General features: G+C 39.7%; 1 protein-coding gene across 9 annotated transcripts in view; it reads right to left on the bottom strand.

Annotated features, from left to right (window-relative positions):
* The window catches only part of CREB5 (cAMP responsive element binding protein 5), a 409,001-nt gene that overhangs the window by 321,067 nt on the left and 60,351 nt on the right, over window positions 1-27,583 (bottom strand). For 8 of the 9 annotated variants that reach the window (XM_082397957.1, XM_082397958.1, XM_082397960.1 and 5 more), the window contains 2 exons: window positions 14,841-14,912; window positions 9,435-9,528 (listed from right to left, as the gene is read on the bottom strand). In XM_082397957.1, coding sequence (XP_082254083.1) covers window positions 9,435-9,528; window positions 14,841-14,894 — 148 coding nt within the window. In that variant the 5' untranslated portion in view covers window positions 14,895-14,912. Of the gene's footprint in view, window positions 1-9,434; window positions 9,529-14,840; window positions 14,913-27,583 lie in introns of those variants that run through there. The other variant, XM_082397963.1, reaches the window with a different exon arrangement.

Raw genomic sequence — 27,583 nt, 5'->3', positions numbered from 1 at the left:
CCTTCACACAATAGAACTGCATTACAAGCCTACAGACTCTTCACCATCTGAGAGGAACATTTTTGTGACTAAAAAACCTGAGAAAGTATCACATAACAGAACTGAAATATTAGACCACTTGTCATCAATGGGAATTTAGTTTGCCAGGTTTTAATTTTCCTTTTATTCCTCTATGCTTCTTTGTTGGAGATTTACAAGTTGAGGACCATGATTCCAGGTAGAGAGAATAGCAATCCTAGAGGCTCCATAAGACTCCTGAACTCTGAGACATGTTCATGAGATGGTCCATGAAATTGAATTCAGGTTGGCCATTTGGGGGCCCAAGCCCCAAGCAAAGTTGAGAGATGTTTTCTGTCTCCTCTAACGCAAAATTATGCCCAGATACCAGCATGCACCTACATACATCAGCAAAGGGAGGCTGAAGGAGCATGGCACAGGACAGTAACAGCACCATCCATCATGCTGAGCCTCTCTGCAGCAATAGGGAAACAAAGCTATGGAACAAGGGGAGCTATGGGCAGTAAAGACAGCTGGTTCCGTCCTATCCCCAGAGACAAAGACTCAGAGGAAGGCCCCAGAGTTGTTACCAAATGTGACTTTCTTTGCTGTATGATAAGAGTGAGTGAAAAGCAAAACTGTAATCTGTATCCACATTTGGAATAGATAAGGCACACTGTTCCTAATATTTAATTCATTTTCTTCTTGTGAATGAGCTATTCTTTCCAGTTACAACAGGAACCAGAAAATAGAGCTTAACTTTTGTTTTAACATTTATTAGAATTAATACAGGGTCTCTAGTCATCTTTCATCCCACATGGTACCAGTTCCAAGTAAGCCAGGAAATGTGCAAATCTTCAAAAGGGGGACAGCTAAATCTATCAGCTGCTTAAATAAAAGAGGCAGAGTTTCTCAGCCACATGAATGCCTTGTCAAATAACTATTCCAGCTGAAATTAGACCAGAAGTAAGTGGGTAATATCCATGGCCATAAGTTAAAATTCTTGTAATCTACACCTTATTTAGAACCAAGAGCATGCACCAGTTAGCTATGGCAGCAGCGATTTCTATGTCCTGAATAACAGTGACCGATGCTCTACTAGGGGATAATATCTAAGGTGTGTTCCGTAGTGACAGGCCACACTCCAAGGTCTTACAGGAACTGGTTCCAGTGGGAACTCAGAGCTGAGATGACTGTTTAAGGACTTCTGCTCCCCTTTCTTTCAGTGCTTCCACTCCAGTGAGGTCCATCTGAATGAGAGAAGATAACCCCAAATCTCAAACTAAACAAAAAGTTAATAGCTTTTGAGTTTCAACTTTACCCGAGCTGAAAGTATTTTGTTGTTACCTTTGTAAATCTGCACTGGCACTGCAGAAATGCCTGCATGCTACCATCTCACAGTCTGCAAAGAGCACATGAGGTTCTCAGGAGAGCTAGACACCCAGGGCCAGTGCAAGTGAGAAATCTTACCCTCCTGTACTCCTCTCAAGCGTTGTTGGGGATTTCTTTACCAATCGGACATGAAAGATTTGCACCAAAAGGGATAAAACACCTTTTGAAAAGTTGGTCATATTTCAACATCTGGTTCCCTTCCTGGAATGATGAGTTTGTTTCTTGAAAACAGGAGCATCTTTTCATAAAATCACTGCCTCTGTAAATAGCTAGGTAGAGGACATTTGCCATGCAGAGGTTCTACCTGCATATCTGCCCGGAAGCGTGCCACAAACTTGGCATTATGAGTTAGGAATTCACCCATCATTTCTATGATAGTAAATCCTGTATCACATTACATCTGGGAAGGACCACAAGTATATGGTTAGGACTACTAGGAAAAAAAGCATCTCACTAAGTTTTCCAATCAGTCCATAGTCTGTCTACCATCAAGTGCTTCAGTCCCAGCAAGTATGATTATTCCAAAGCCTAAATGACAAGCACAAAGCTAAAGCATGAAACCTGATTCTTCTTTTTAAAAGTGTTTAGTCTGTTCTACATTTAATAATAGGTTGCTACCTTATTCGGTTTCAGAGCTGTGTTTGAGTTATATGTTTGTCTACATTTCATTTTCCTCAATGGAAAAAAAAAAAAAAGGCAAGGTGACAAGCCATCAATTAAAAAAAAAAAAAGGAAAAGCAGACTTCCCATCATATACCAGAGGAGAAAAATATGAGTCCCCTACGCAAAATTTTTTTCCTATTGGTCTGATAGTCTCAGCTACAGTATTACTAAAGGACTCTATAAAGTAATTTTACATCATTTTGTATTAAATTGATACGATAAAAGCCTCACTAATTCAGACCAGTTATAAGAAAGATCAGTTTGAATTAGTGACCATTCTTAACTATAGGGTATTTTTTAAAAGGCAATGCATTTTTATTATTTACATGACTCAATTTCAGCCAACAAAATGTAGCTTAATGGAATTCCTCAAGAATGCTGTTCAAATCAATAGAGAAAAGTATTGCAATTAGCCTATCTATTTTAGTAAGAGTTGGGGTTCTCAAAAAAGGCATTTCTCTTCGAGACTTTTAATATTCTTTTTATAGTCATATTTATCCCATGAATTTTTCAGCAAATGCTTTCTTTAAAATATTCTTATACCTTATCTGAATTTTAATAAAGTCCTAATTCAGTTCACATTAAATGAATTTTAAAATGCAAAATCCTTTATAAGAGTAATAATCAGTAACAACTGACAGAATTCCGTGGAATTCTAGACAGGCTTCTTTGCGATAAATGTGCCTTTTATTGAGTGTGAATATACAATAGGAACACTAGGGTCCTTTCAGTAACACTGACATAACTATTTCCCTACATCTGTCCCAAGAGGCAGTGCTACCATGGGACAAACCAAGGTAACTCTGGTTTTTAAACAATAGCTGTGGGATGCTTAAAAATTGACCCAGACTGGGGTGATCCAGGTCAGTGAGACACACTCTCGCACTCTTGAATCACATGCTGGAATCCATTTCTGTCAAGGTGGAGAGCTGGTAGACTAGATACCCTTAGAGAGGCTGTGAGTCAACTAGAAAATGCTCTGATAAAGGCATCTCTTACAACACATGGCTCCAGAAGACACAGATATAGATTTAAATAATTCAAGTATACTTTCCACACCTACATACTCACTATCAGCCATGGCTTACCCCTAAGTGTTACAACAGCAATTAAGCCACAATTTTATTTCACTTTAGAGGAGCTGAGCTGGTAAAAAGGGTTATTAACACTGTGAAACCATGTCTCTGCTGGCCACGTGAACAAAGGGATCAAAATCTGCCCTGAATAGTGGAAGCTAAAGCTTAATGTTTCCACTTAGTCACTCATTGCCTGAGTTCTACTATACTCTTTGTCAAAAGGGATTGGTTTCCAGATTAAACAGACTGGAAGCCAGTTTTTCATATATAAAGGAAGACTGTAGATCAAGGCCTTTGACGTATCAGGTGAATTTTCAAAATTCTATTTTGCTTGACCAACTTAAAACATGAATGAGAAGCTGACATGTCCAAATGCCAATGCAGTAAGTCCCTACATACAAAAGAGTTCTGTGCCGAAAGCGCATTCGTATAAGTCCAACAGAATTAGCCTAGGTACCCAACTAACACAGTCGGATATATAGTACTGTACCGTAATAGGTTTATAATACTTTTCATACAAATAATACATAAAAAACAAATAAACACAGTACAGTAAACTACACAAAAGCACAACCACATGCACTCACATGACAACGTGAACTAACTTATGTGACTGGACACGCTAACGAACATTTGCATCTTTGAAAGTTCGCAACTTGAAGGTTCGTATGTAGGGGACTTACTGTAGCCACTTATTAGAGTGGGTGAGAAAATCTGATTTAAAAACACAACTCTTCGTTCCTCTAAATGCTAATGTGTTGTTACAATCTCCTTCTAAAAACGTTTGACTAGTCTCTCCATTTGATGACTATTGAAGGGATAAGTCAATAATATAAGAAAAAGCAGTTCATAGATTTATATCCAAACATAAATCTAAGGTCAAAACATACTAAAAATATGTGTACCTCACCAAATCTATATGTACAGTGAGAAAATTATAGACAGATAGGGACTTTGGACAAATTGCTTATCCTCTTGATCTCGTTTACTCATGTGAAAAAAAAGTGGCCAGGATTAAATGACAGTGTATATAAAGCAGGGCGCATATTACAGGCATAACATAAGGCAATAAATGGTAGCTATTGCTATTATCATGCTGCCCTCTGGTGCAAGCCATCTCCACCACCCTCTGTTCCATAAAGATCTGATTAATTTCCACAGTGAGAAGTCACTATGTAACTTTACCATCAATGGAAGAGAAAGAAGCTAAGTATGGGACGCGCATGTGTGTGTGTGTGTGTGTGTGTGAGAGAGAGAGAGAGAGACAGAGACAGAGAGACAGAGACAGAGACAGAGAGAGAGATTTATTTACTTTTTATATCCCAGTTCATTCCAAAAAGAATCTGGAGTGAGATATGTCACTTTTCCTCTGGCTCCTCCCTTAAAATGCTCTTGGATTATTAAGCAGGGTTTATAGCAAAGAGCCATGAGCAATGGATTCGGGTTCTGAGATTGTCTGGTTGATCACAATCTCTTGGAGACAAAAGTTCTACTTCATTGAAAACATTTTGCTTTCTCCACAGTAAGTATTAGGTTTAGAGTCTGGAACTAGAGATAGGCCCTACTTCTAGACCTAATCCAGGACTCAGTTGGGTTCTGAAGGACTATATTGTCATTTATATTAGATGCTCTGCATCAGACGGTGATAAGGAAGATGGGATGAGGAAGCCAGTCTCTCTTGCCTCTCTTCCATGTGTCAGCGCAAGACACAGTCAGCTGCACCGCATCTGGTCTTGGGGTTTTACCACTTCCAGCCCCACCATATTCAGAGGTCAGGAAGAAAGAACCCCTGGGCCTGGAGTGCTGAACATCAGGTCTTGGCTGAAATGCCACTCATCTAGAAGAGGCCTTTCCTGACCTCCCTTGGGCAGCCTGCTGGCCACTGATGTCACATTATCATGTTTTATCTTCATCAGAACACTTCTCCCTAACTGATATTTTCTTGTTTATTTATCTGGGGATTTTTGGTTTTGTTTTGTTTTTGGTTTTTTGTCTATTATCTCTCTTCCTCCCTACCCCCAACAGCATATAATCAGTTCCATAGAAGAGGGACCTCATCTCTCTGGTTCAATGCCACATCCCCAGCACCCAGCACAATAGGATCCTTGCAGGCACTCATTAAATGTTTGTTGACTAAATGAATGGTGATGAAGGGGCAACTTCAGACCCTCTTCCCACACCTCAGCTGGTGCCTGTCCTAACTTCTCTCTAAACACAGCCCAGTTGCCTGCAGCATTAATCCGGCTGTGATGTCTGGTGAGGGAACTGACTAGGCATTTAAAGGCACGGTCCCCTGTCTCTTTCTCAGGTTTCCCACCTGAGTGTTGATCAGGTTTTATCTTTTGGGAAAGGTTTGCAGTACTCTTGAACTTCATCTTTCCTTTCATGAAGCAAAATCAGTCATCTTCTAGGTCAATATTTCTACCATATTCCCCCCACACACAACATACACACACAGAGTTCTCATTTAGCATATTATTTGCTTATTATTTGTTCAACTACAAAGTTGTACTTTGATTCCTATTCTGTTTTTTTGTTTGTTTTTTGTTTTTTCCTGTACAGACCCTGGGAACCCTGTAAAGAAGTGGGGGTGGGGATGTTTGCTAGGGCAAGATTTGGGAATTTCTGGATACCTAGACATAATACCATTAAAATAGACCCAAACACCATCCTCTTTGTCTCTAATACTGAAATTTGATCATAATTTGCAAGCCAAACAGATCTGGTGTCATGTGGTAGCTGGTAATTTTGCAACCTGTATGTGGAAGTATACTGTCCTCAATGGATTCTCATTTCAAACCTGGCACCTAAAAACCTTTGCTATCACAACTTCCCTCACCATGAAATTACCTTCTATCAGATGGAGAATAGTTGAAGGGAAAGGTTCATGCCCCTCGTCACATAAGGACACTGGAAATGTACCACATGGCCCAAATAAGGATGGAAGGACCAAGGTGGGAGGGAATGGAAGTCTTTGCCCTCAGAATCCAACACCACCACCCCTACTCGTGTCCTTACTAGTACTGTCACTTTAGAAGGAGAGGTTTTATGTTTACTGTCTATCAGTAAGAGCAGACTCATGTTAATAAAACACCATGACCGTCACTTTTATTATCCTACTTTGTGGCATGTCAAAGATTATTTACAGTCATTTTGAGTAATAAATTCTACCTGGCTTAAATAAAATGGACTTTATGGCAAAGCTATAAAATTATTTCAGATCTTACAACTCTTTGGACATTTACCCTTCAAATGTATATGTGTGATATCTTAATAACTTCCCTAACTATAATATTTGCAATTAATGAAGGATGAAGTGATTTTCCAAAATTTAGGTTAGCTAGATACCCTGAAATTAGTAATAAACACACCTACCATACTTTATCTCCTTAATATATGTTAAACTCCAATTCATCTGAAATGAAATTTTGGGTAATTGAACATTGCTTTAAAAAAAAATAGCCCAAATATTGTTTGAAAAAAAAAATAGCCTTGAACATTTTTGCCCTGATGAGGATTGCTGATTTAAGATTTGATTTATACTATTTTTATTTTTATTGTTACTATATTTCGAGCTGTACAAAATTATTCATCTTCATGAGAGGCCACAAAATAGGTTTAAGGTACATTAAGAAATAAAATTCTAATGAACATATTTTCAATAAAAGCAGATTCTGAAGGTTTTGATAAATTCAAATCTGAGTAAATTAAGATACAGACAAATAAAACTTCAGTCATATTGACAATCACAATCTAATATGCTAAAACTGAAATGATGTTTGAGATAAATATATTTTAAAGACTTTCCTGGAAAAAAATGCAAAGCACAAATACTCAGTAAATAGCATATTACAATTCAGTGTGGACAACATTGGCATATGACATGTAGTTGACACCTCAGCCCTTGGAGCTGTACTGGATAGCTCTGTATTCTGTTCCAGCAAGAAATTTCTACGAGACTACTAACATGCAGAGTGGGTAGCAAGTTTAAAAATTTAGCACAGGGAACTATATCCAATCTCCTGGGATAAACCATAATGGAGAAGAATATTTTTTAAAAAAGAATGTATATCTGTGTATAACTGGGTCCCTCTGCTGCACAGCAGAAATTAGCACAACACTGTAAATCAACTATCCTTCAATTAAAAAATGGTTTAAAAAAATTTAGCACTTAATTTCATTGGGAGTATGAGATGGCCTCATACCAGCTTCAATATAAAACCTGAGAAAGCAAAAGAAAATATGCCCTTATATTATTTATGCTGTTTTTCCTCATTTATTTCTCCCTTCATTTTCTTATTCTGAGTTTGACGTAACAAATTAATAAGAATCTGGTAAGAACTACTGAAAAGCTTCAAGAGTTTCATCAAAAACCTACAGGAAATCTATAGAAACGTTCCCACATCTTTAGCTACTTTTTTTCAGACCTTTGGATGGGGCTCCCTGTAGGGCCATCCCAGCAGTCTACCTGAGAGATACTACGCTGGTACTTACCTCTGTAGTGATAATATCACCACATAATCACCACTCCTTCACACTCACCTCCCACTCCCCTACCCCCAGGCAGCCTATTTTAGGGATCCTGTTTGGGAGAAATAAAGGGTGAGCTTATTACTTGAAATATTGGGAATTCCAAAGTCTAGAGCCTTGCTACTTTCCTATACATGTTCATTGTCAAACTATAAGGTTACACCACATGTGACTCTATAGAACGTAATAAATGATAAAAACAAAAGAACAGAACACCCTTCCTAACCCTTCTAGGCTTTCATAATTCTTAGAAATTTGAGTTTCTGCATCTGTTTCTAGACTTAAGGAAAGACAAAGTTATTTCTGAAGAGCCAACTAGTTCAATAAAAACAAACAGGCTGAGAGAGAGGTGGTAGAGGAGGGAAGGGAAGAAGCTGCCTTTGAACACGAGCGTCTTGCAAATCACAGCCCATCTGCACCATTTACAAGTCACGGGCCAGACAGTGAAGACGTGTGGACAGTCCCGTCACCGGGAGTATTTGATCATATATATAAACTGATGAGGCCTGACAAAGCAGTAGCTGGTGCAAGTCAGAGGGTTAGGACTGCAGGATCAAGGGCCCTATTTTTTTGCCCTGTTGGTGCGTTTGGGAAAGTTGCTCCCTCTCCCACGCCCCTCCATCTCTATCCATAAAATGTGGGTTGTAATAATAACCTGTCTGAAAAAACTCTTAGGGTATTTACTAATAAGAGTGATAATAAAATACTTGTAAAATTTAAGTGCCATAGAAATGCTCAATTATACGAGCCAGTTTTGCCTGTGCAGTCAGTTTCTCTTCTGATATCATTTAAAACATGTTCATGGGCGTATTATTTCTTTCACGATGCCAGGGAGACAGTGGCTTGAGTGAAATATTTCTAGCCTGAGAAGGGCAACAGGAAATGCTTCAATTGCCCTGCTAGGGTTTATGAAACTCTTGCACTTACACGCTTTCATTGGATCACAATAAGCCTGTGAAATAGACTGGGCAGATAAAATCATTCCCATTTAATGGAAAAAGAAACTGAAGCCCAGAAGTGTTTACCAACTTGCTCAAGGTCATCTGGCCAGGCTAGAGTTCAAGTTTCCTCACTCCCTGCACTCTTTCTAATTTACCCCACTACCTCTCAAGATGGGACAGAATGGAAATTAATTGATGGATTATCATTATTATTTATTTCTGATCACATTTGCTGAGCACTTGCTGTATTTCCACACATTATCTTATTTAATTTCCCAATTATGAAGCAGGTACTGTTTCTTAAGGAAACCTTCACTGAACAGCTCAGTCCAGAAAGACAGCTCCTTCTGCTAAAGCCACACAGCATTTTTCCTTACAAGGCTCATTTGATATATATCATGGACAGTCCTCTATTTTAGCTGAGTTTTCACACACACATTGTGATTTCCTCGAAAACAGTAATCATATCAATCTTCGTGCCTCCACGGCACTCAGAACGGTGCAATGTGCATTACAGATGCTCAATTAATATCTGTTGCTTGAGTAATTACAGGTATGTGATGTTAAAAAATCCTTATATGGAGCCAAGTTTCATAGTAATAAATATTTCACATTCCAGAAAACAAGAAGTCATGGCTCTCCAATTATTTGAGTGAACACTACATTAGCGGATTACATTCCTGCTTACCATTATTTTAAGTCTCAGCTATACTTTAGAAATATAAATTTTCAAGGTGTAGAATTTGCCAGCGGAAATCATCCTATTCTGTAGAACAATTATCTCACAGGAGGCTGATCTGATCACCCAAAGCGTCTTTGCCTGATGGCTCCTTACCTGATAACATATTGTCTGTTTTTATTGAGGGAAACTTCAAAGTCATTTCATGCTTGTGCCTATGAATCATCAGATGGTCCTCTGTTGGGAAGCGCTGTCAGACAAATAGAAAAAAAGGGAGAGGGGAGAGGAGCCATTCAGTTTTGTAATATATATTTTGTCATCATAGAGAAAAAGATTCATTCAGCACTGCAAACGTGACAAGGAAAAAAAAATTAGTTCTGAAAAAGTTTGAAAGCATGGTAAGTAAAATGACAAATTATTTTACGCAAGCACATATGCATTCATGTCAGACTTTGGAAAAGAACTACACGTCACGCTTAATTATTTGCCATATATATCTACAGATGTACCCCATGACATTTGCATAGTATGTTTCTGTTTATGAAGACCTTGCACACTGATCATCTCATTAATTATAATTATACGTATGATTTATAGTAACACAGCAAATTACTTTTAGTGTTCTATACTCCGTGCAATGTAGTAAACCAACACTTTATTTTTAATTTTCAGGGAATGATATTATGGTTGTCAAAAATGCTGCGCCCAAATATTTTCAGCTGTCTGGCTTCTGGTCATATGGTGGAATTGGATTTCCTGGCCCTCTTGTGGTTGGGTGGGGCCATGTGAGTAGTTCTACCCATTGAGTCACGAATGGAAGTGACATGTCACCCAGATGTGAGCATCTATTTCTTGGGGCAAGACCCTCTCCCTTTTAGCACAGAGATTCACAGTACGAGAAATAGTGGCCCCTCAATCATCCTAAATCTCTGAAGAATTATGAAGAGCATCTCTGAATTCTGAAGGATTATAAAAAACATCCTGCCAATCTATAACTGAAATGTATGCTTGGGCAACTGAAATAAGCCTTTGTTGTGTCAAGTCACTGAAGCTTTGGACTAATTTATTATTGTAGCAGATCCTAGCCTACCCTGACTCAGACTGGTATGTTTTAATACCTGAACTTAACAGGGTATCTGCTTTATCAAAGTCAAATGAAAATTCAACAAAAGACAATAAAGTCTGCTGAATATTTCCGAATCTTTGACAATCTAGAAAATCTCTCAGAGCATCCCAGATCCTCAGGATAGCCACTATAAATTTCAATTACCATTGTATATTAAGGTAGAAATCTTTTCTGCAAACAGTATAATTTGTATTCACGGGAATGAGGGGATTCACTGGGCTAAGTCCTTTGGAATATTCTAAAAGTAGTTCTTCAAATAAATATCACTTATTTCTTTGTCATTTGCATAACATAAATTAGAGAGTACAGAAGTTGCAACACATGGTGATAATGCCAGATTTCTGAATACAAAGAAGTCTTCATGACATGTGGGTTTTTCCTGCAGGATCATCTGGTCCTCTATAACACTATACTAGAATGACTGCATCAAATAAGTGACACTACCATGTGTGGCTTAGACACATAGGTTAAATTTCTTAGTCTTTCTGTCAAAAGCCTTATTATAATTCTTTTCTGTAATATATACCAAAAAACAACATGGGAATAGCCTTCATTTGCAGCCATTTTGTGAGCCATTTTTGGCTCCATAAAATAATAACCTAAAATAGAATATAAACAAGAATACTTATTATATACTACTAATAATCTCCATGATATCGCATATTAATTATAATTACCTTCCAAATAAGACAATACCGGATATCTGTGATTTTTTTTTTTTATTTGGTAGGAAAATAGCAAATTGTAAATAACCAAAATGTACAGTCTGCAATAGATACAGAGCTGAGAGAGGCCACTGGAACTTAAAACAAGGAACTTAAAATGCAGAGGGCAAAGGAACAGTGAAATTAACATTGGACTCTGTGAGATCAGAAAGAGCAAGAGAAGCTTGTTTCTCCTCACTTCTGGGACAAAGCTAACTTATAAGGAGCTGTAACACACACACACACACACACACAAAACCTCCCAGGTATTATAGGCCGTTCCTAATAGAGCAAACGTTCTTTCCAATGAGGGAAAAAGGGGGTGGGAGGGGAATCCATCCATCACCTCCAACACAGCGCAAGCACTCATAATTCATATTTACTCCCCTTTCCAATTCCCAGCCATCCTTTCTTCTCCATGCAGGTCCCAGGCTATGGAACATCGCTAAAGTAAATGCCATGATGGACTGATTCCCTAACACCCCACCAGGAGACCCTTGGAATCACTGGCCAACCACCATATTTTCTCAATTCTAATATCCCTTCAATTGAAAGATGCTCATATTTTTATAATAGCTTATCAAGAAAAAGAAACACTTCCACATTAAATAGAGACATCAAGTTTTAGATATATCTTTACATTTAAATTTAGTGGGGGTTGAAGGAAGAGGCTTGGAATTTTACCTTAAAACCAAGAAACTATGTAAATTCTCAAGTCTCATGTTTCTCCAAACCTTTCCTCAGTTCACACAGCCTTCTCAAGGAAATGACCTGCTCCTTCATTGAAGTTCAAGGTCATTTGAAATGCACCCCTTCAACATTTATTATCACCTCCATCTCAGAATTTACATTAACTTCATAGGTCCTATTTCCATTCCCTTCTGTCTCTGAGGAATTAACATCCCCCCCCCCTGCCTCCACAGGATCCTCTACACCCCTATAGTCTGGGGAAGGGCACTCCAGCTGTGGTCCTTCAAGCCAGCATGCTCACTCCTCCTTGCCCTTGACTAAATCCAGCCTGGCGAGCCTTGACCTAATATATGTATACGTATAGCTGATTCACTTTGTTATAAAGCAGAAACTAACACACCACTGTAAAGCAATTATACTGCAATAAAGATGTTAAAAAAAAAAAAAACTTTTCTCAAGCTGCTTCCTTCTCAGGCTACCATTATATCACTCTGCTTCCCGTCACTCCCTAGCACTCTTGAAAGGCTCCTCTATGCTGGCCACCTCCACTTCCTCACCACCCACTCACTCAATCTGGCCCCCACCCCAACTCCTCTCTCATAGGTCGCCGGCAAGCAGCCAACTGCCAAACCCAACAGCCCCTGCTCAGGCCTCTCGCTGTGCCAGCTCTAGCAGCATCTGACACCAGTGACCACACGTCTGTAGCATTTATTTATTTATACCCTGCCTGATTCCAAAAAGGAGAAAAGATGGCTTATAGCAATACCTAAAATAGAAGGGGGGAGCATCTCTTAGAAGTAGGTGATTCCCAAAAGGGAAAGGATCCAAAAAGAAACAAGGCTAAAGCCAAAATGCAAGTCACTGGGCAGTCACTCTCAGCCAGGGGCAATTTGGCCCCCAAGGGGACATTTAGTAATGCCTGGAAACATCTCTGGTTTTTGCAACTGGGGGGCGCTACTGGGATCTAACAGATAGAGGTCAGGGATGCTGCTAAGTATCCTATAATGCACAGGGAAGCCCCCCACACACACACAACAAAGAATTATTCAGCCCCAAATATTGGTAGTGCCAAGCTTGGGAAATTCTGCCACACAGTCCAGTGTCCTCTGTGCACTTCTTTTCTCTCTGACTTATCCAAATGCTGGATGTGGCTAAATACCCCTTTCTTAAAGGCTCTCCTCTACCATCATTCACAATCCTGGACTCTCCTGGAACCCTAACTTGCCATGAACCCTCTATGGCCTTTGCTAAGTCTCTTGAGGATCCCTTTCCCTTGAATGCCCCTTCCACAGAGACACCCCCATTATCCTCCCCAAGTAAAGTAAATCCCCCTATGATAGTCTTCAGGGTGGCCTGTGCTCTTCCTTCATGGAAAACTGCAATTCATTAATTAATTGATGAATTGCTCATGTGGTTCCACATGTGATGCCTAGGCTAGAAGCTCCATGAAGGCAGGGGTACATGTGTTTTATGCACAAAGCAGGCCCCTCAAAAATGTGCTGAGTGACTCAAATTGAATAAAACTTAATGTCACGTTTTTACAGCCAAAGCAAAGCAAACTGCTCAAGTTATCGAATTCTTTCTGGCTATTGAGACTCCTCCTTAAGGAAACTAAGTGGAAATCAGTTTTAACTTAGATAAGGCAATTTTCTGCATTCACAATGGACAGTCCTGGTCTAGCAGAATTTTTCCCAGTACTTCAACCTATCTGTGTCTTCCCAGTGTTTCCTATTTCAAAAGGACCTCCAAAACCAGCTTGCCAAAATATAGTTGAAATTCAAAATAATTTTCTCTACCACTTCCCTTATTTATTAGGTAAAAACCAACATTCATATAAAAGCCCCTGCAGAATCTGCCAGAACGCAAGCAAAGGAGGCTGGTTTCTCAGCTGGTGGCTGATGTCAACAGCGGCATCGCAAGGCAATAACATTTCATGTTGCCATGGCATATTCCCTCCAGGAAGCTTCCAGAACCCTCCTCAAGCTCTCTGGGGAGATACAATGAAAAGGGTCCTTAATGAACATCACCTCTCACTGACTCCCAGACATTGCTCTACACTGTGCCGCCAACCCCACAACATAAACAGGCAAGAGAGTGGGGCTTGATTCCACCTGAAACTACTGGGCACTTCAGAGAAAGAGAGCATAGCTACCCACATGCCTGTGCTCTGAGTTCTAAGCTTGTCCTTTATCCCATAAAATGAAGATCTTGGCATGAGAGCACCATGTGTGGTCATTTTCCAATGACTGGAACTTGGAGATATCCAAAGGGTCAAGTGTAGAAAAAGTCACCATCCTGTTCCAAAGGGAAAATGTCAAATTCTGATTTTAGATGATGGATGTTTCCAATTTCTTTCAAAGAGATGGGTTCTAGTACAACAGTAGCAGCAGTCACCATAGCAACAGTGGGTGTCAACTGAGCACAATGTGCAGGTCCTTTACTAAACACTCCACACACAGCACCTCATGTAAGCCTCACATCTAATCCACTTGATGGCAGCCATCAGAGGCTAAAAGAGGGTTAACACAGCAGAGGAGGCCAACTTCCTCTCTCAAAGTTTAGATAAATGGAAAAACGGTGGGTTCTAAAAGAGTCATAGGGGGTTTATTTTACTCAAACGGGAAAACAAAACAAAATCGAATTCAGTCTCTGATGGTGAGCTATTTCACCAGTAATCCAAAGGCCCAGAATTCAAGTGGCTATTGTCAAAGAGAGCACCCTCTTTCCCCCTGTCTGAAATAACAATCCTGAACATCTGGTGGGCAGGATGCGGCTGGTTTACTTCCAGGGGAAAGTTATGGATGGAAATGGCCAACACTGATGTATTTCAGAGGCTGTGAGGGAAGTAGTTCAAACTAGTCAAAGTAGAAAATGATGATGATGATGGTGATGATGGTGATGAGGATGGTGAGGGGGACTTTGAGAATATCTTGGTGAAGAAGAAAAGCCAACAGCAGGCATGACTGCCAAGTGAGAGTTGCCTCACTGTGGGAAGTTACTGCATCCCCTGCAGGCCAGAGTGGAGGACCCCCCTACACTCACCTGGGAGCAGCCTGGGGCACTGCAGACAAACGGCCTCTCCTGCTCCAAATTCATCTTGGATTCCTCATAAATCTGAAGGGTCAGGGGGAGAGAGGAAGGAAAACAGAAATTCATGAATATCTCCTGCTTCTACCTGAGAAAGGCAATGGCTCGGAGCCCCCTCCTATGCCAATTCCCAAATTAGATGAGAAAAACATAAACACGAACAACAGGTCCTGCCTTGCTGAAGTTTATTAGGCTCCCTGCAGTCCGAGTTCCCACTGTGTTTTCTTGAGTGCATATTTACTGCACTTTGAAGAAAAAATGCCAACAAAATGCAACCAAAAACAATGTCTATTGCAGCAGAAATTCTGCCTAGTGGGTGTTATTATCAGGTAAGACCCCACCTGTGCAAGGCAAAGAGCAAGAGAAGGGTAGTTACTGGGCAATCATCAGTGTGAGGACCAACCCTGAGCATCAGGTCAAATGATTCTCCCATGATCACCCCACTGAGCTTCAGTATGAAAAAGGGACGCAAGGTAGCCCTACAGCCAGCTTAGCAAATGACCCTGGTAGTGAGCCACGGTCTTAAATTCTCTTTCACCTCAGGCATTTGATGATGCCTCAACAAAAACTATCCAAGTTGTGCAGAGGTGACCAGAAATCAGCAAATGCAAAAAGCATTACCTTAAATATTTCATTGATTTGGTTTTACAGGCTGATTTGAAATTAAAATCAGATTAAGGTGACCGCCCCTCTGATCTAGATAAGTTGTCTGGAATAAGGTAGCTTTGCAGGCAGAAACCTTATGTTGTGATCTCAGACGTATGTTAAACTATAGTGTGGTCTTTTCTTATGCAGGGGTTAAGTTCTAAGGTAAGTTCATTAGGCAAAAACTGAGCGTAATCAAATATCTTTGCAAATCCTCCCCCAAACCAATAAAAGTACAGTATATATGATTGTGTAATTACTAATCTATACAGTAACATAAAATTTTTTTTTAAATATCATAAGAAGTACTATACGATTGAAGTTCCACAGTTTAAATAGTTTTCTAAATCATACTTTTCTTTTTGCCAGTTTTGGAACTGAGTTTAAATAAGCTCCATGTGCTGCTGGTGGAACACGGCTTCATTATACAACTAAAACCTACTGTTTTGTCTCTGAAGAAAGGAAGTGCTGTGCTTCCTTAAAATGCTACTTGTAGGTTATTCCAAAGGAGTCTTAAGTCACCTTCACCCTTGAAAGAGGAAACTCTGCTTCACTCATGGAATAGTTACCCTTCATCCAAGAAAACTTTATCATCTTGCAAAAAAAAAAAGAACAAGGCTAATTTGTATGTCATTACAGCCTTCCCCCAAACACTAATATATCCACACATATTCTTTGGGAAATAGAGGCATATTTTCACTTTTCTGAAACACAAAATGAAAACACTTGCCTTAGATAACACTCCTAGTCAGATATTAAAAACAAAACAAATTTTAAAATGTAAACTCTCTTCACATCACTATTCCTCAATTTTCACTAAGTAATGCCCTTTTCACTCTCCATTTGGAATGACTAGTCACCTATCAAGGCAGTAATGTAGCATAATTTTACAGTTTTCCTGTATCAGGCATATTGGTTAAACTTTTTTACTCTATTATATTTAGAAGAAGAAGGAAAAAAATACAAATATCTTCAGAAGTTTTCCACTTGCCCTTGTCTGAGGAAAGTCATGAGCAACTAAAATGACTTCTCACATCTCGTTATTCATGTGATTTTGCCATCACTTATAATAGAGCATCCCTCCTCCCCACTGTGAATGCTGACGACTTACTTCTAAGCCTCCAAATAAAGGGTGACTTTAAAGCTGAGAAAATGATTTTGATCCAAGATAGAACAAACAGCACAGTAACTGGGTTATCCATTAATATTAAATATGCCTTGTTTTTCTAGTAAACTTTTTAAAACACTTTCCTGGAACTTTTCTGTCTCTGTGTCCATGATCTGCCTGACCATATCTGCCTGATATTCTGCCTGAATATCAATCTTCAATTCCTTCATTCCTGTATCACACCAATCAGTTAGGGAGCCATTTCCAAATTATGGAGAAAGGTCTGTGTATTTAAGTGTGTGTGTTTGGAGGTGGGGGGAGGTTTTGTGGACAAGTGTTACTGGAACCTCACTCTAATATTAACTATTCCTCATGTATAATAGAGAAGTTGCTATAAAGTGAGTCTTTCTTGGACATCATTTAACAATTTTGGTTGCTAAAGTAACCAAAGAATGCCAATATTAGTCATATTATTAACCAATATTAAGATTACATGATGGGGCTTCCCTGGTGGCGCAGTGGTTGAGAATCTGCCTGCCAATGCAGGGGACACGGGTTCGAGCCCTGGTCTGGGAAGATGCCACATGCCACGGAGCAACTGGGCCCGTGAGCCACAACTACTGAGCCTGCGCGTCTGGAGCCTGTGCTCCGCAACAAGAGAGGCCGCGATAGTGAGAGGCCCGCGCACCGCGATGAAGAGTGGCCTCTGCTTGCCACAACTAGAGAAAGCCCTCGCACAGAGACGAAGACCCAACACAGCCATAAATAAATTAATTAATTAATTGGAAAAAAAAAAAAAAGATTACATGATGGTAAAATGGGAAAGTTCCAAGAAAGTTCCATATAAATACATGTATGGTCTACATCTGAAAGAAGTAATTTGTGATAATAATTAATATCCAACCAATAGAAGTGGTCAAGATTGGAAGTGCTATTGCTGCAGGTTAAAGGGGATTCATTAATAAGCCAAAGTGAAGAAAGAGACTGACCAAGCCTTGCCACATCAGTATGAGGAGGAAGTATTTTTCTACCATAGTCACAACTCTATCCCAAACCTGAGTCCACCAAAATGCTGACTTTTCCCATAAATTCAGGCCCTTAATGGTAATAGTTTATCAATTCTGCTTAACATCAACATGAGCTACCTTAATTATTGATTATAATTTGCATATGAACTGCAGCAAATATCATGGAATTATATGATGCTAGTGATAGGAGACTGAACAACGTTCAGTCAGAAAAAAATTTCAGTCATACAGATTTACACTGTCTTATTGAGCCTTCATAGACTGGATGCCACATTTAGAGGAACAGGATCAATTAGACAACTACTGAGTCTGCCTTCAAATAGTTTAGAGTTCAGTTCATTCTGTTCAACTGAGTTACCAGTCATTGTATTATTTTATTATTAAAACATAAATGAATCTGTATCAATTTATTACATGCTATGGATCCCATGGACCAAATGTTTTGGCAACATACTATTGGAATAAGTGTCCTAAGGTAAAATGGCAGTTGCTAAAATAAAATACGTTTTAAGTGATTAATAAGGTCTGAGTGGGTGTATATATATGTGTGAACCTCAACTGCTTTATTTTGATGCTCTGCGTTCCCACATTTAGCTCTCTATAAACAGTACACCCTTGCTCATTCCTCCTGTGTGGGTGTTGGAGATAGTTTTACTAAACAGTACCACTCTACCACACAGGCTTCATTACGTTTATCAACCAGTATGATCTGGTCTGATGTATTAGTCAAGAGCCATGATCTCTTTTTATGGTCTATTATTATGGTTCTTTTCTAGCACATATTGTAATAATTATTCTCTCAAACAGACTTCTACTAAAGCCCTGTGTATATTCTTTTATCATCCATCACATGGGGGGCAAATTACTCAGACATGATTTTAGCCAGGCTGTTCTGCATTTGGTCCTCAGAGGTCAGGCCTCATCTTCTCATTTCCCATTCAGTTGTTTTACTAGCTGGGATGTTTTAATGAACCAGGTTTTGCTTGGCAACCGCCATACCCCAGGCTGCACTGCACAGAGCTGCCATAGTAGGCGTTCAATAAATATTTGTGGGATGGATAATGAATCCTGAATCACCACAATAAACCGTCTCAAACAGCTTGCTTTTTTTTCTACTCCTAAGGCAGTGGTCCTCAAACTTTTTGGCCCACAGCCAAGTTTTCAGCAAGGCAAGAGGTTGTGCAGGCCAATAATTCCACCTGTTCCCAGTTATGACCAGAGAAGAAATCTCACCAGGTTTAATGGAAAAAAGTCAAAGTTGCTTTTGGTGAAAACAACAGTCTAGTTTTCATTCACATGTAAATGTATTAATTCATTATGAATTCAGTCTGTTAATATTGTCATAGATGCTGAAACCACTGGAGTCCAGTCTATTAACCATGTGTGGACTGTTTATGGCACCCAGAGAGGGCCCTTTGAGTAACACCCAGTGACCCCATATCTTTGGTTAAATACAGTAATAATTGTGGAGGGAGCTGTCTAATCATTTAAGAGTTTCTTTACAAATAGTATCATTTTTTGTTCCTCCTTTTCCAAAGTTTAGCTTCAATGTTCACTTAGAACAAATGCCTCAAGAGTCTAATTTCCCTTCAGATTTTTGGAAAACAATACAAAACCCTAATAACAAACCCTAATGGTGTATAAAGCGAGTAGAGGTTTTTCGTAGTCGACAAGGAGATGACAGGTTTGATTTATAATTCAAACTAAACTGCCACTGGATTCAGCTGGCCTCTCAATGAGCAAGAATCTCTTTCATTGTTTAGCGTTTGACCCTACAAATTCCTCCTGGTCTAAAATGGGAAATCTTCCACAATGGCTGATGCAATCCATTCAAATGCTTTGCCAGGCATTTAGGGATATACTTGGAATTACTACTTCATGAAGGGCAACATTGCAAAAAACAAATGCTACAAAAAACTTGGATAGTCTACACAAAATACTGTAAATATGTATTTTAAACTTAAGAGCAACAACTGAGCCCAAAGGGAAAAAAACCTACATCATCTGCTTTGCTAGAATCAGCCAAGAGTGATGCTTCCCCATCTAAATCATAGTAAGCCATTACCGATTCTTAGTTAACAGCGAACTCCAATCTCAGTGTAATGGCCCAAATTTCCCCCACAACAGCAAACACATTCATACAGTGATATGGGGTTTGGAATAGTAAGACACTAAAAATGTTGTTTTAATCTGAAAATCTGGCATGCACTTTTATCAACATCAAAAGTTCTGGGAACTTCAAAGCCACAACTGTATATATAAATGAGCACTAATAATAATATTGATATCCTCATCAGCTCTGGTATTGTTAATCTGGACATGAATGCATTAGAGATCTGAAAGGGGGCTTGCATTTTAATAGCGATGTTAACAACCTCTGTCAGCCTTTACTGCCCTACGATGAGCGTGGAATGAGTCTTCTTGGCAGGACTCCTGTGAAGCAGATCTTCGCTACCCTGTTGAGCTTACTAGACTGCAGAAAGGGTTCTAGAAGAGGAAACAGGTCCTTCCTAAAATGTCAAGGTTAGCCGACAAACATCTTGAGTTCATCACGCTGTGTGAGATTCCAGATCAGTCTTACTTTGTTTCTGGAAGCAAAGGTTGTTTATTAACTAAATCAGTTAAGGGTATAGCCAATTTGTACTTCATGTTTCTGAAAAAAAAAAAAAAAAAGCAAATATTTCTCTCAATGTCTTGGTCAGAAAGGCAAAGAGCCACACTCAATAATAACCCAACACAAATTCACCAAAAGCACACATTAAAGTATTTTATTCTAAGATGCCTGATTCTACTTTAAAAGCCAGGGTGCAGGGTCATTCTCCCAACACGTGGCTAGCTATTGGAAAGGAATTATATATCTAATCTGAAGGATATGGTACCTTTCACTATTTCATTTGCTCATCTGTGATACAGAACCATTTTAGTAAAACATTGTAAATAGGACCATTTACAGAGGTATTATTTAAAAAATAATTTTTAAATTATTTTAAAATTCTTTAATATTACTTTAATACCGTAACTTCAAACAGAAAAATAAACACCCTTGAATCTCAGTCCAAGAAAATCAATTATTTTGTGAGTGGGTCTTAGTATCCATCTCTGCATCTGTGTCTCTGTGTCTTTGTTTTTCCGTGTGTGTCTTCTCTCTTGAAAACTCTGTCTCTCTTTTTATATGTCTGTTTCTCTGTGTCTTTGTCTTGTTACATATGTCTTTGTCTCTCTTCGTCTGTCTGTCTCTCACACACATGCACACACACATTTTATCAGATGTGCTCTTACTAGCTTTACTGGTAAAAAGATCTAGTAGGCTTGTTTCCTGTTTCAGTGTTATTCTTGAAGTGGGCTGCAGCTAGAATCTGAATTTCATTGGGCTATTATTATTTGCAGCTGTGTGACCTTTTTAACCCTGCTTTTAAAGTGACATTTCAGCCCTCAAGCTTGAAACGCCTTGAATGCTGCAAAGTTTTCAAACCAGAGATTTATACGGGGAACAAGACCAAGAGTGGGAATCTACCTTCTAAGCGAAAATTTCAACAGAACTTGGCCAGAATGGGGGTGTCTTGCTGGGCAGCTTACAGCCAGAACTCTTCCCCAGGAGTCCTCAGCTTTACCCAGACCACTTGCAGCTAAACATTGCCATCCCGTTCAAACCAGAATATCATTATCCTTAAAAGATGTCCACCATTCCCTGGTATCCCCAAAGTTCAGAGGCCCACAGCCTGAATCACAGACCTCTTTAGGGTTGTTTCACAGGCTGCATCACGCTTAAGGGACTGTCCAAATGTCCCTTCGAACCAGGCCCATGGTTCCCAGGAGGAAGGATTTCCAAAGAGCTTTTGTCTCTGGAAACTCACGGGGCCTTACTTCCCGGCCCTCACAGGAGAGAGTGCTGGGGGCTCACGTCCTCTCGTGTACTTTAGCAGAGGTTTGTGGTTTTATTTATGTGGCGTTTATACTGTGTATGAAAAAACATTCCAGTGGGATTGGGTTTTCATACGTTAGATTCCTCTTTCTTCTTTTTTTTTTGTTTTTGTGTTAAGTTTTCCATATGTTTCTTTGGATATGAGCCCTCTTTTCAAAGTTACTGGCTAATTTCTACTTATGTTTCACACAATCCTGTCTCACAGCTTTCCTACCTATGGGTTCAGAAGTTCAGAACGTACTTGTTAAGCAACAGTGTTGGACCTTAGAGGTGCAGCATATTAGTCTCTGCAGGGTGTGTGTCTGTGCCCAAGGCTGTATATCTAAGTCTGTGTTCCTCTTCCTGCTCCCACCTCACACAATACATTTTTGGCAGGACACACCTCATTTCAATGAAAAGTTTATTTGACATGCATGTGGTTAACAAAACACTAGCTTAGAGATTCTCAGGTTTTGAAGGAAATATTGAATGTAACAAAATTACTTGGCTTGTTTCTAATGAGACTGAACCCAACCTCAGAAGACAGGCTGAAAAGCAAACTCTTCCTTTTACCTACTCCCAATACGAACAAACTGATGAGAAAAGAAAAAATAAAATTGGAATAAGAGGTGACCAGGGATTCAGTTGACCTTGTCATCTGTACCTTTCCAGAAAGTCTTCCACTGCAATTTAAAATAATTGCCCCATGAAACCCTGAGAGGAAAAACTATGATAGCAAAGAAATTAAATGCAAAACCAGGTATATTCTTCATTCTGGTCAAAAGCAGCTTGCCTTTAGAAATTGAAGAATAACTTAACAGAAGAAAGAAAAAGTTCTTTCTTTTCCTTTTTTGCTCTACTATAGTAAAATTTGACTTTAAAATTGTAACCCACTCCCAAATGGGACTACTTTGCCTCTAGATACTTTTTAAGACATTTTGAGTGCATTTGGTTTTTAAACTGTTTTCATGTAAAATGAATATTTTTGAATATTCTGAAAAATCACAACTTTCTAGTCTTGGCTTGCTTTTCACACATTCAAATGATTTTTATTGGCTAGAACTGTTTTCTTCGTATTTTTATTCTATATAAGTATCCTTGCGTCTCCAGCAACAATATATGTTTGGTCCATCTAATGTATGGGCTGAAGTAATCTTTAACAAAACACCTGAGAAGTTTCCTTCTTGTGCATGAATCAGAGCTACAAAATGTGACACTGTGTATGAAACACAGTGGTGATCATGCCAGACCTCTCTGCTCTCTGCAAGGCCTGGTAAGAGGCTATTTCATCTTAGTATTAAATCTTATGATTACCCTTACTGACTTACTAGTAAAAGACATTTGAGAATGATGGTATCAAACAGAGTGTTTTTTATCTTTTACTCCAGAAGAAAGCTAGGCATTCTCAAGTCCTATCTGAAGTAGCCAGCAGTTGTGTTCAGAACTTGCCCCATCTCACCGTGTCAGTTGAATACAAGGGTAAAAATACATTTAAAGACTTGATTCAGATTCCTACCGTACTATGCGTCAAATGTCAAGCATGTGAACATTTGACAGTACTAGCAGGTCACTTAAAGGCCATGTTAAGGTAAAAATCTTAAGTCATCTGAAGATTCTGTCATCATTCTAATAAAGTTCCCTCTGTAAATACTAGCAGGGACTCCCTTGGTGGCACAGTGGTTAAGAATCCACCTGCCAATGCAGGGGACACAGGTTTGAGCCCTGGTCCAGGGAGATCCCACATGCCGCGGAGCAACTAAGCCCGTGCACCACAACTACTAAGCCTGTGCTCTAGAGTCCATGAGCCACAACTACTGAGCCCACGCACCACAACTACTGAAGCCTGCACACCTAGAGCCCATGCTCCGCAGCAAGAGAAGCCACCGCAATGAGAAGCCCACGCACCGCAATGAAGAGTAGCCCCCTCTCGCCACAACTAGAGAAAGCCCGCGCGCAGCAACGAAGACCCAATGCAGCCCAAAAAAAAAATTAAGAAAAAAAAATGTATATATATCTTAAATACTAGCAAAAGGCACATTTTCATCGGCTTTCCTAGAGAAGGCATAATTTCCTTGCATGGCCCAGCAAGAGGATTTGGAAATATGTGAAATCAGTTTTTAGTTGCCACTATTTCTGGGAGTCACCACTGTCATTTAATAGGTGGGGTCAGGGGTACAAAATATTCTGTGACGTGCAGAATGGGCAGCCCTGTGCAACACCAAAGTTTCCTGACCCAACAGCTAATAGTGCAGATTTTGCAAGAATAATCATAGTATTAGTCCCACTGCCCACTGGTTTAGAGGTAAAAAGCAGATAAGAGTAAGAAAATAGTAAGAGTGAGACAATGAAAACAAAGTCAGCATAAAGCAGAGGAAATGAAAATAAGAGACTAAACACATACCCACCTCTTTATACTTTGCACACAGCTCTGGAAAACGCAGGCAAAGTTAAGCCTAGGATGAGGCTAGATTCAATGCCAATAAAAACTTCATGAATATTCAAAAAAGTATGTGAAATTATCATTCCCTTTCAATGTGAAGGAGGGCTGGGGACTGTTGCCAAAATTTAACTAAGCATACGCTTTCAATCCATAGCGGAGACAGATGAGTAAACTAGAGTAGACTTTTTTAAGTGAATTACCTCGTTTGGCTACCTACAGCCCCACTCTCCAGTTCACTTACTACACCGTTCTAAGCGGTGTTGACGCAACGGTAGCGAAAGAAAGCCTTGGCCCAAGGTGGAAACGGCTCTTGTTCAGATGCCCTTTCACTCCTGATAATTGCCTTGTTTATTTTATATTATTGCTGAGGACAGCGCCACCAAAAAGACCATGCTTTGTTTGATTTTGGTTTTCTTTTCCTTTTAAAATTTAAGCGGGGAATGTCACAAGATTTCAAATTGTTTTTATGTTACTGGTACCATCAGTCATCAGCTCATAGAATACTTATTAGGGGAACACTGGCCCCCTAACCCTAACCAACTTCAAAACGTATTAATAGGGCAAAAACTTACTAATAGGCATATATATATATACACACACACACACACAGATACATACATATATAAATACACATACATACACACACACACATATATATACACATTTAATTTTTTTTCTCTTTCGGCCTAAGTTTTCTTATTGATAGGTTGCGGTGTGTACGCGTGACACACATTAACACACATTACAGAGATTATTTCATCTCCATAAACTAGCTCAAGCCTCAAAACCGTTGCCTAGTCCTAAACGTAACCCAGAGGAGGCTACTGAGCTCCAAGGAGGTATAAGAAGAAAACCCGGGTCTGCCTCGCAGCCCAAGTTCACCACAGTTAAGGATCATTAAGCTTGTATTTTAAAAGTGCAGAAATCAGATGTATTTCTGAGAATCACTAAGTCGTTTCCACAGACTAGAAAAGTCCTTCATGTCTTTCTCAACTTCCTATTAAACAAAAGAGCCACTCACTAAAGCCTATAAACCCACTGAAACATACTGGAAAAAAGGACACAGAAAGAAAAGGCCTTTTCCTTGAACCACCACCCACGAGAGGTTACACTGTACCAGACTCCAATTCATCAAAAGGTCCTAGCCATTAACAAACAAACGAGGGGCCAGCTCCTTCTCTCCCCAGGGCTCGGCCCCCAGACAACAGCTCCATTTTTCAGTCAACACTCCCAATCAGCACGAAAAGGGAAAGGGACTTTTTTGAATGCCCCTGCTCCCCCAAACCTAGGACCTTTTCCTCAGCTTGACTGTGGTCTCTCTACTCAGGAGGTGGAGGTCAGGCCCTGGGAAATACCCTGAACCTGGACTCTTCCGAGAGGGAAAGTGAAAGCAGGCAGGGGCACGAAGCACCCAGAGGGGATTTGGAAGGAGGCCGATCAGACATTTCCACTGAAAGGCTGGGTAAAGGGGAAGCGAAGAGCCCCCAAGCCCACATGGGTGAATTGCAGCTGTTCAACGAGCCAATTCTAGGATCTTCATAGGGCACTGTTCAGGGGCAGCTTCAGGGAGAGTGACCTGTGGGCAGTGATTGATTACCTGTCACCCAGAACTTGTTCCAAAGTGATTCAACCTCGGCATGCACTGGGACAGGACCAGAAACCGAGGACACTGGTCTCATTCATTCATTCCTGCCTCACACAGTCACCGGGCACCTACCAAGCATTAAGCTCCATGCTAGGAACAGGAAGGCTCCAAAATATAGCCCCTGCCCTTTGAGCAGTGACCATCCAGTAGGGAGGTGAGGTATGTACAGATGTCTATGGTGGAAGGTAGAATTTTAAAGGCCATAAAGTAGTGTTAGCAAAGTGCTGTGAGAGATCAGGGGCCATGAGAAAGCAAGCCTGTGTTATTAACTACATCAAATACCACATAATCTCCTTTCACAGCTAAACATTTCTCACAATCAGCTATCAGTTCAAGGAACAAACACACACACACCTTGAAGCGATCTTTTAATTGTACTAGAAGTAAGGTTTTTATGTTTGTTTTAATTTAGGCTTTATTTTACTTTTAATTCTGATAAATAAGACTACATTATTTGCAATAAGCTTAACGCTATGGCCAGGGGACCAGATTTTATGTTAGAAAATCAATAACTGAATCTCAGCTCCCTTGCTTACTAGCTGTGTGATCTTGGGCAAATTACTTAACTTCTTTGAACATTACTTTTCTCACTATAAAAAGACTACAGACAATATTGGCATCATCTGCCTCTGGGGATACTGGGTGAACAAATGTGCTTTAAAAAGCACTACATAAACTGTAAAGTGCTGTGAAATGTTGGTTACTGTTTTTATCAGTCACCTTGCAGTAAGCACATGGAATTGCTGAAGTACTGGATAGTGCAAAGAGTTATGTCTACATTTGACAGCATGTGCAGAGAGATTAAAGATTCTGAAAGATGTTGGAGAGGATGATCTTTAAAGAGATCCTGATCTTCTACGCTTCTCTGATAATCTAGCAATTACCAAGCCAAACCTTATTCACCAGCTTTTTACTGGTAGGCTCCCAAGTAGAATTATTTTCTTTGTCTTCTAATTGAGATGCGATGTCAAGAAATGCTTTGGAGTCTGGTCTGTGTTCAAACCCTAGCTCTGTGACATACCAGCTGACATATAAGCTTGGGTAATGGGTCACTTGACCCTGGGATAAATTTGGCTATTGCTGGCTGAGCAAGCCAGGGAGCATCAGACACCTCGCCCTGGGCTTGGAGGAGCCAGAGCTGGAAAGGCACATGAATTTGTTTACCTTCCTGGAACACTGCTTCCAACCACAGAAATGAAGGGAAAGCTCTTTGCTAGGCAAGTCCACCCCGACACCTTGGCCACGCTGCCCTTACCATCCAGACTCCAGTCGCACTGATGGTAGGAAAAAAGTGGAGTTTGGGAGGCACCTGGGATAACTGAGAAATTCAGTGCCTTCTTATCAGTGGGTACTTCTAGGCTCACCTGGAGTCATTAGAAATAAGATTAATACAGATTAATAAGACTAATATAAGACTAATGGGTAAAGGGGGGTCAAAAGGTTAAAAAAATGCAGTTGATGTAAAACAGACACAGAAATTTTGATCATATCTAAAATATTGATTTTATGTATATATCAATATATACATATATATGTTTATATATTGATAAAATAAAGTCTGAAAAAAAGAAATAAGACTAATACAGATTATGACATTTGTTTACATCCACTCTCCACTTGGGCTACCAAGAAAGAAATTGAATCTTCCTTTTGTTATTAAATTTTCTTTAGCAAGCTATACTATCCTTTATCATCTTACTGCTTATTCTTGTTTTTGCTCTTCCCTATTTTTTTATTTTCTTCCCTCTCCTTTTCATTCCCAAAATATCCCATGTGGTATTTAATAAAAATACTTTGAATAAGGCAGTAAGAGTTAGCTGTGAAAAAAGGAAGTCACAGCACAAATCAAAGATCTGGTCAATTAGACCACTTGGGAAAATGGGGAGCTCACATCTCAATAACAGCAACATTTCCTAACCCAGGACACTGGG

This window comes from Balaenoptera borealis, assembly GCF_965194805.1.
Source record: "Balaenoptera borealis genome assembly, chromosome: 7".
Taxonomy (NCBI): Eukaryota; Metazoa; Chordata; class Mammalia; order Artiodactyla; family Balaenopteridae; genus Balaenoptera; species Balaenoptera borealis.
This window is presented reverse-complemented; position numbering and strand designations above follow the sequence as displayed.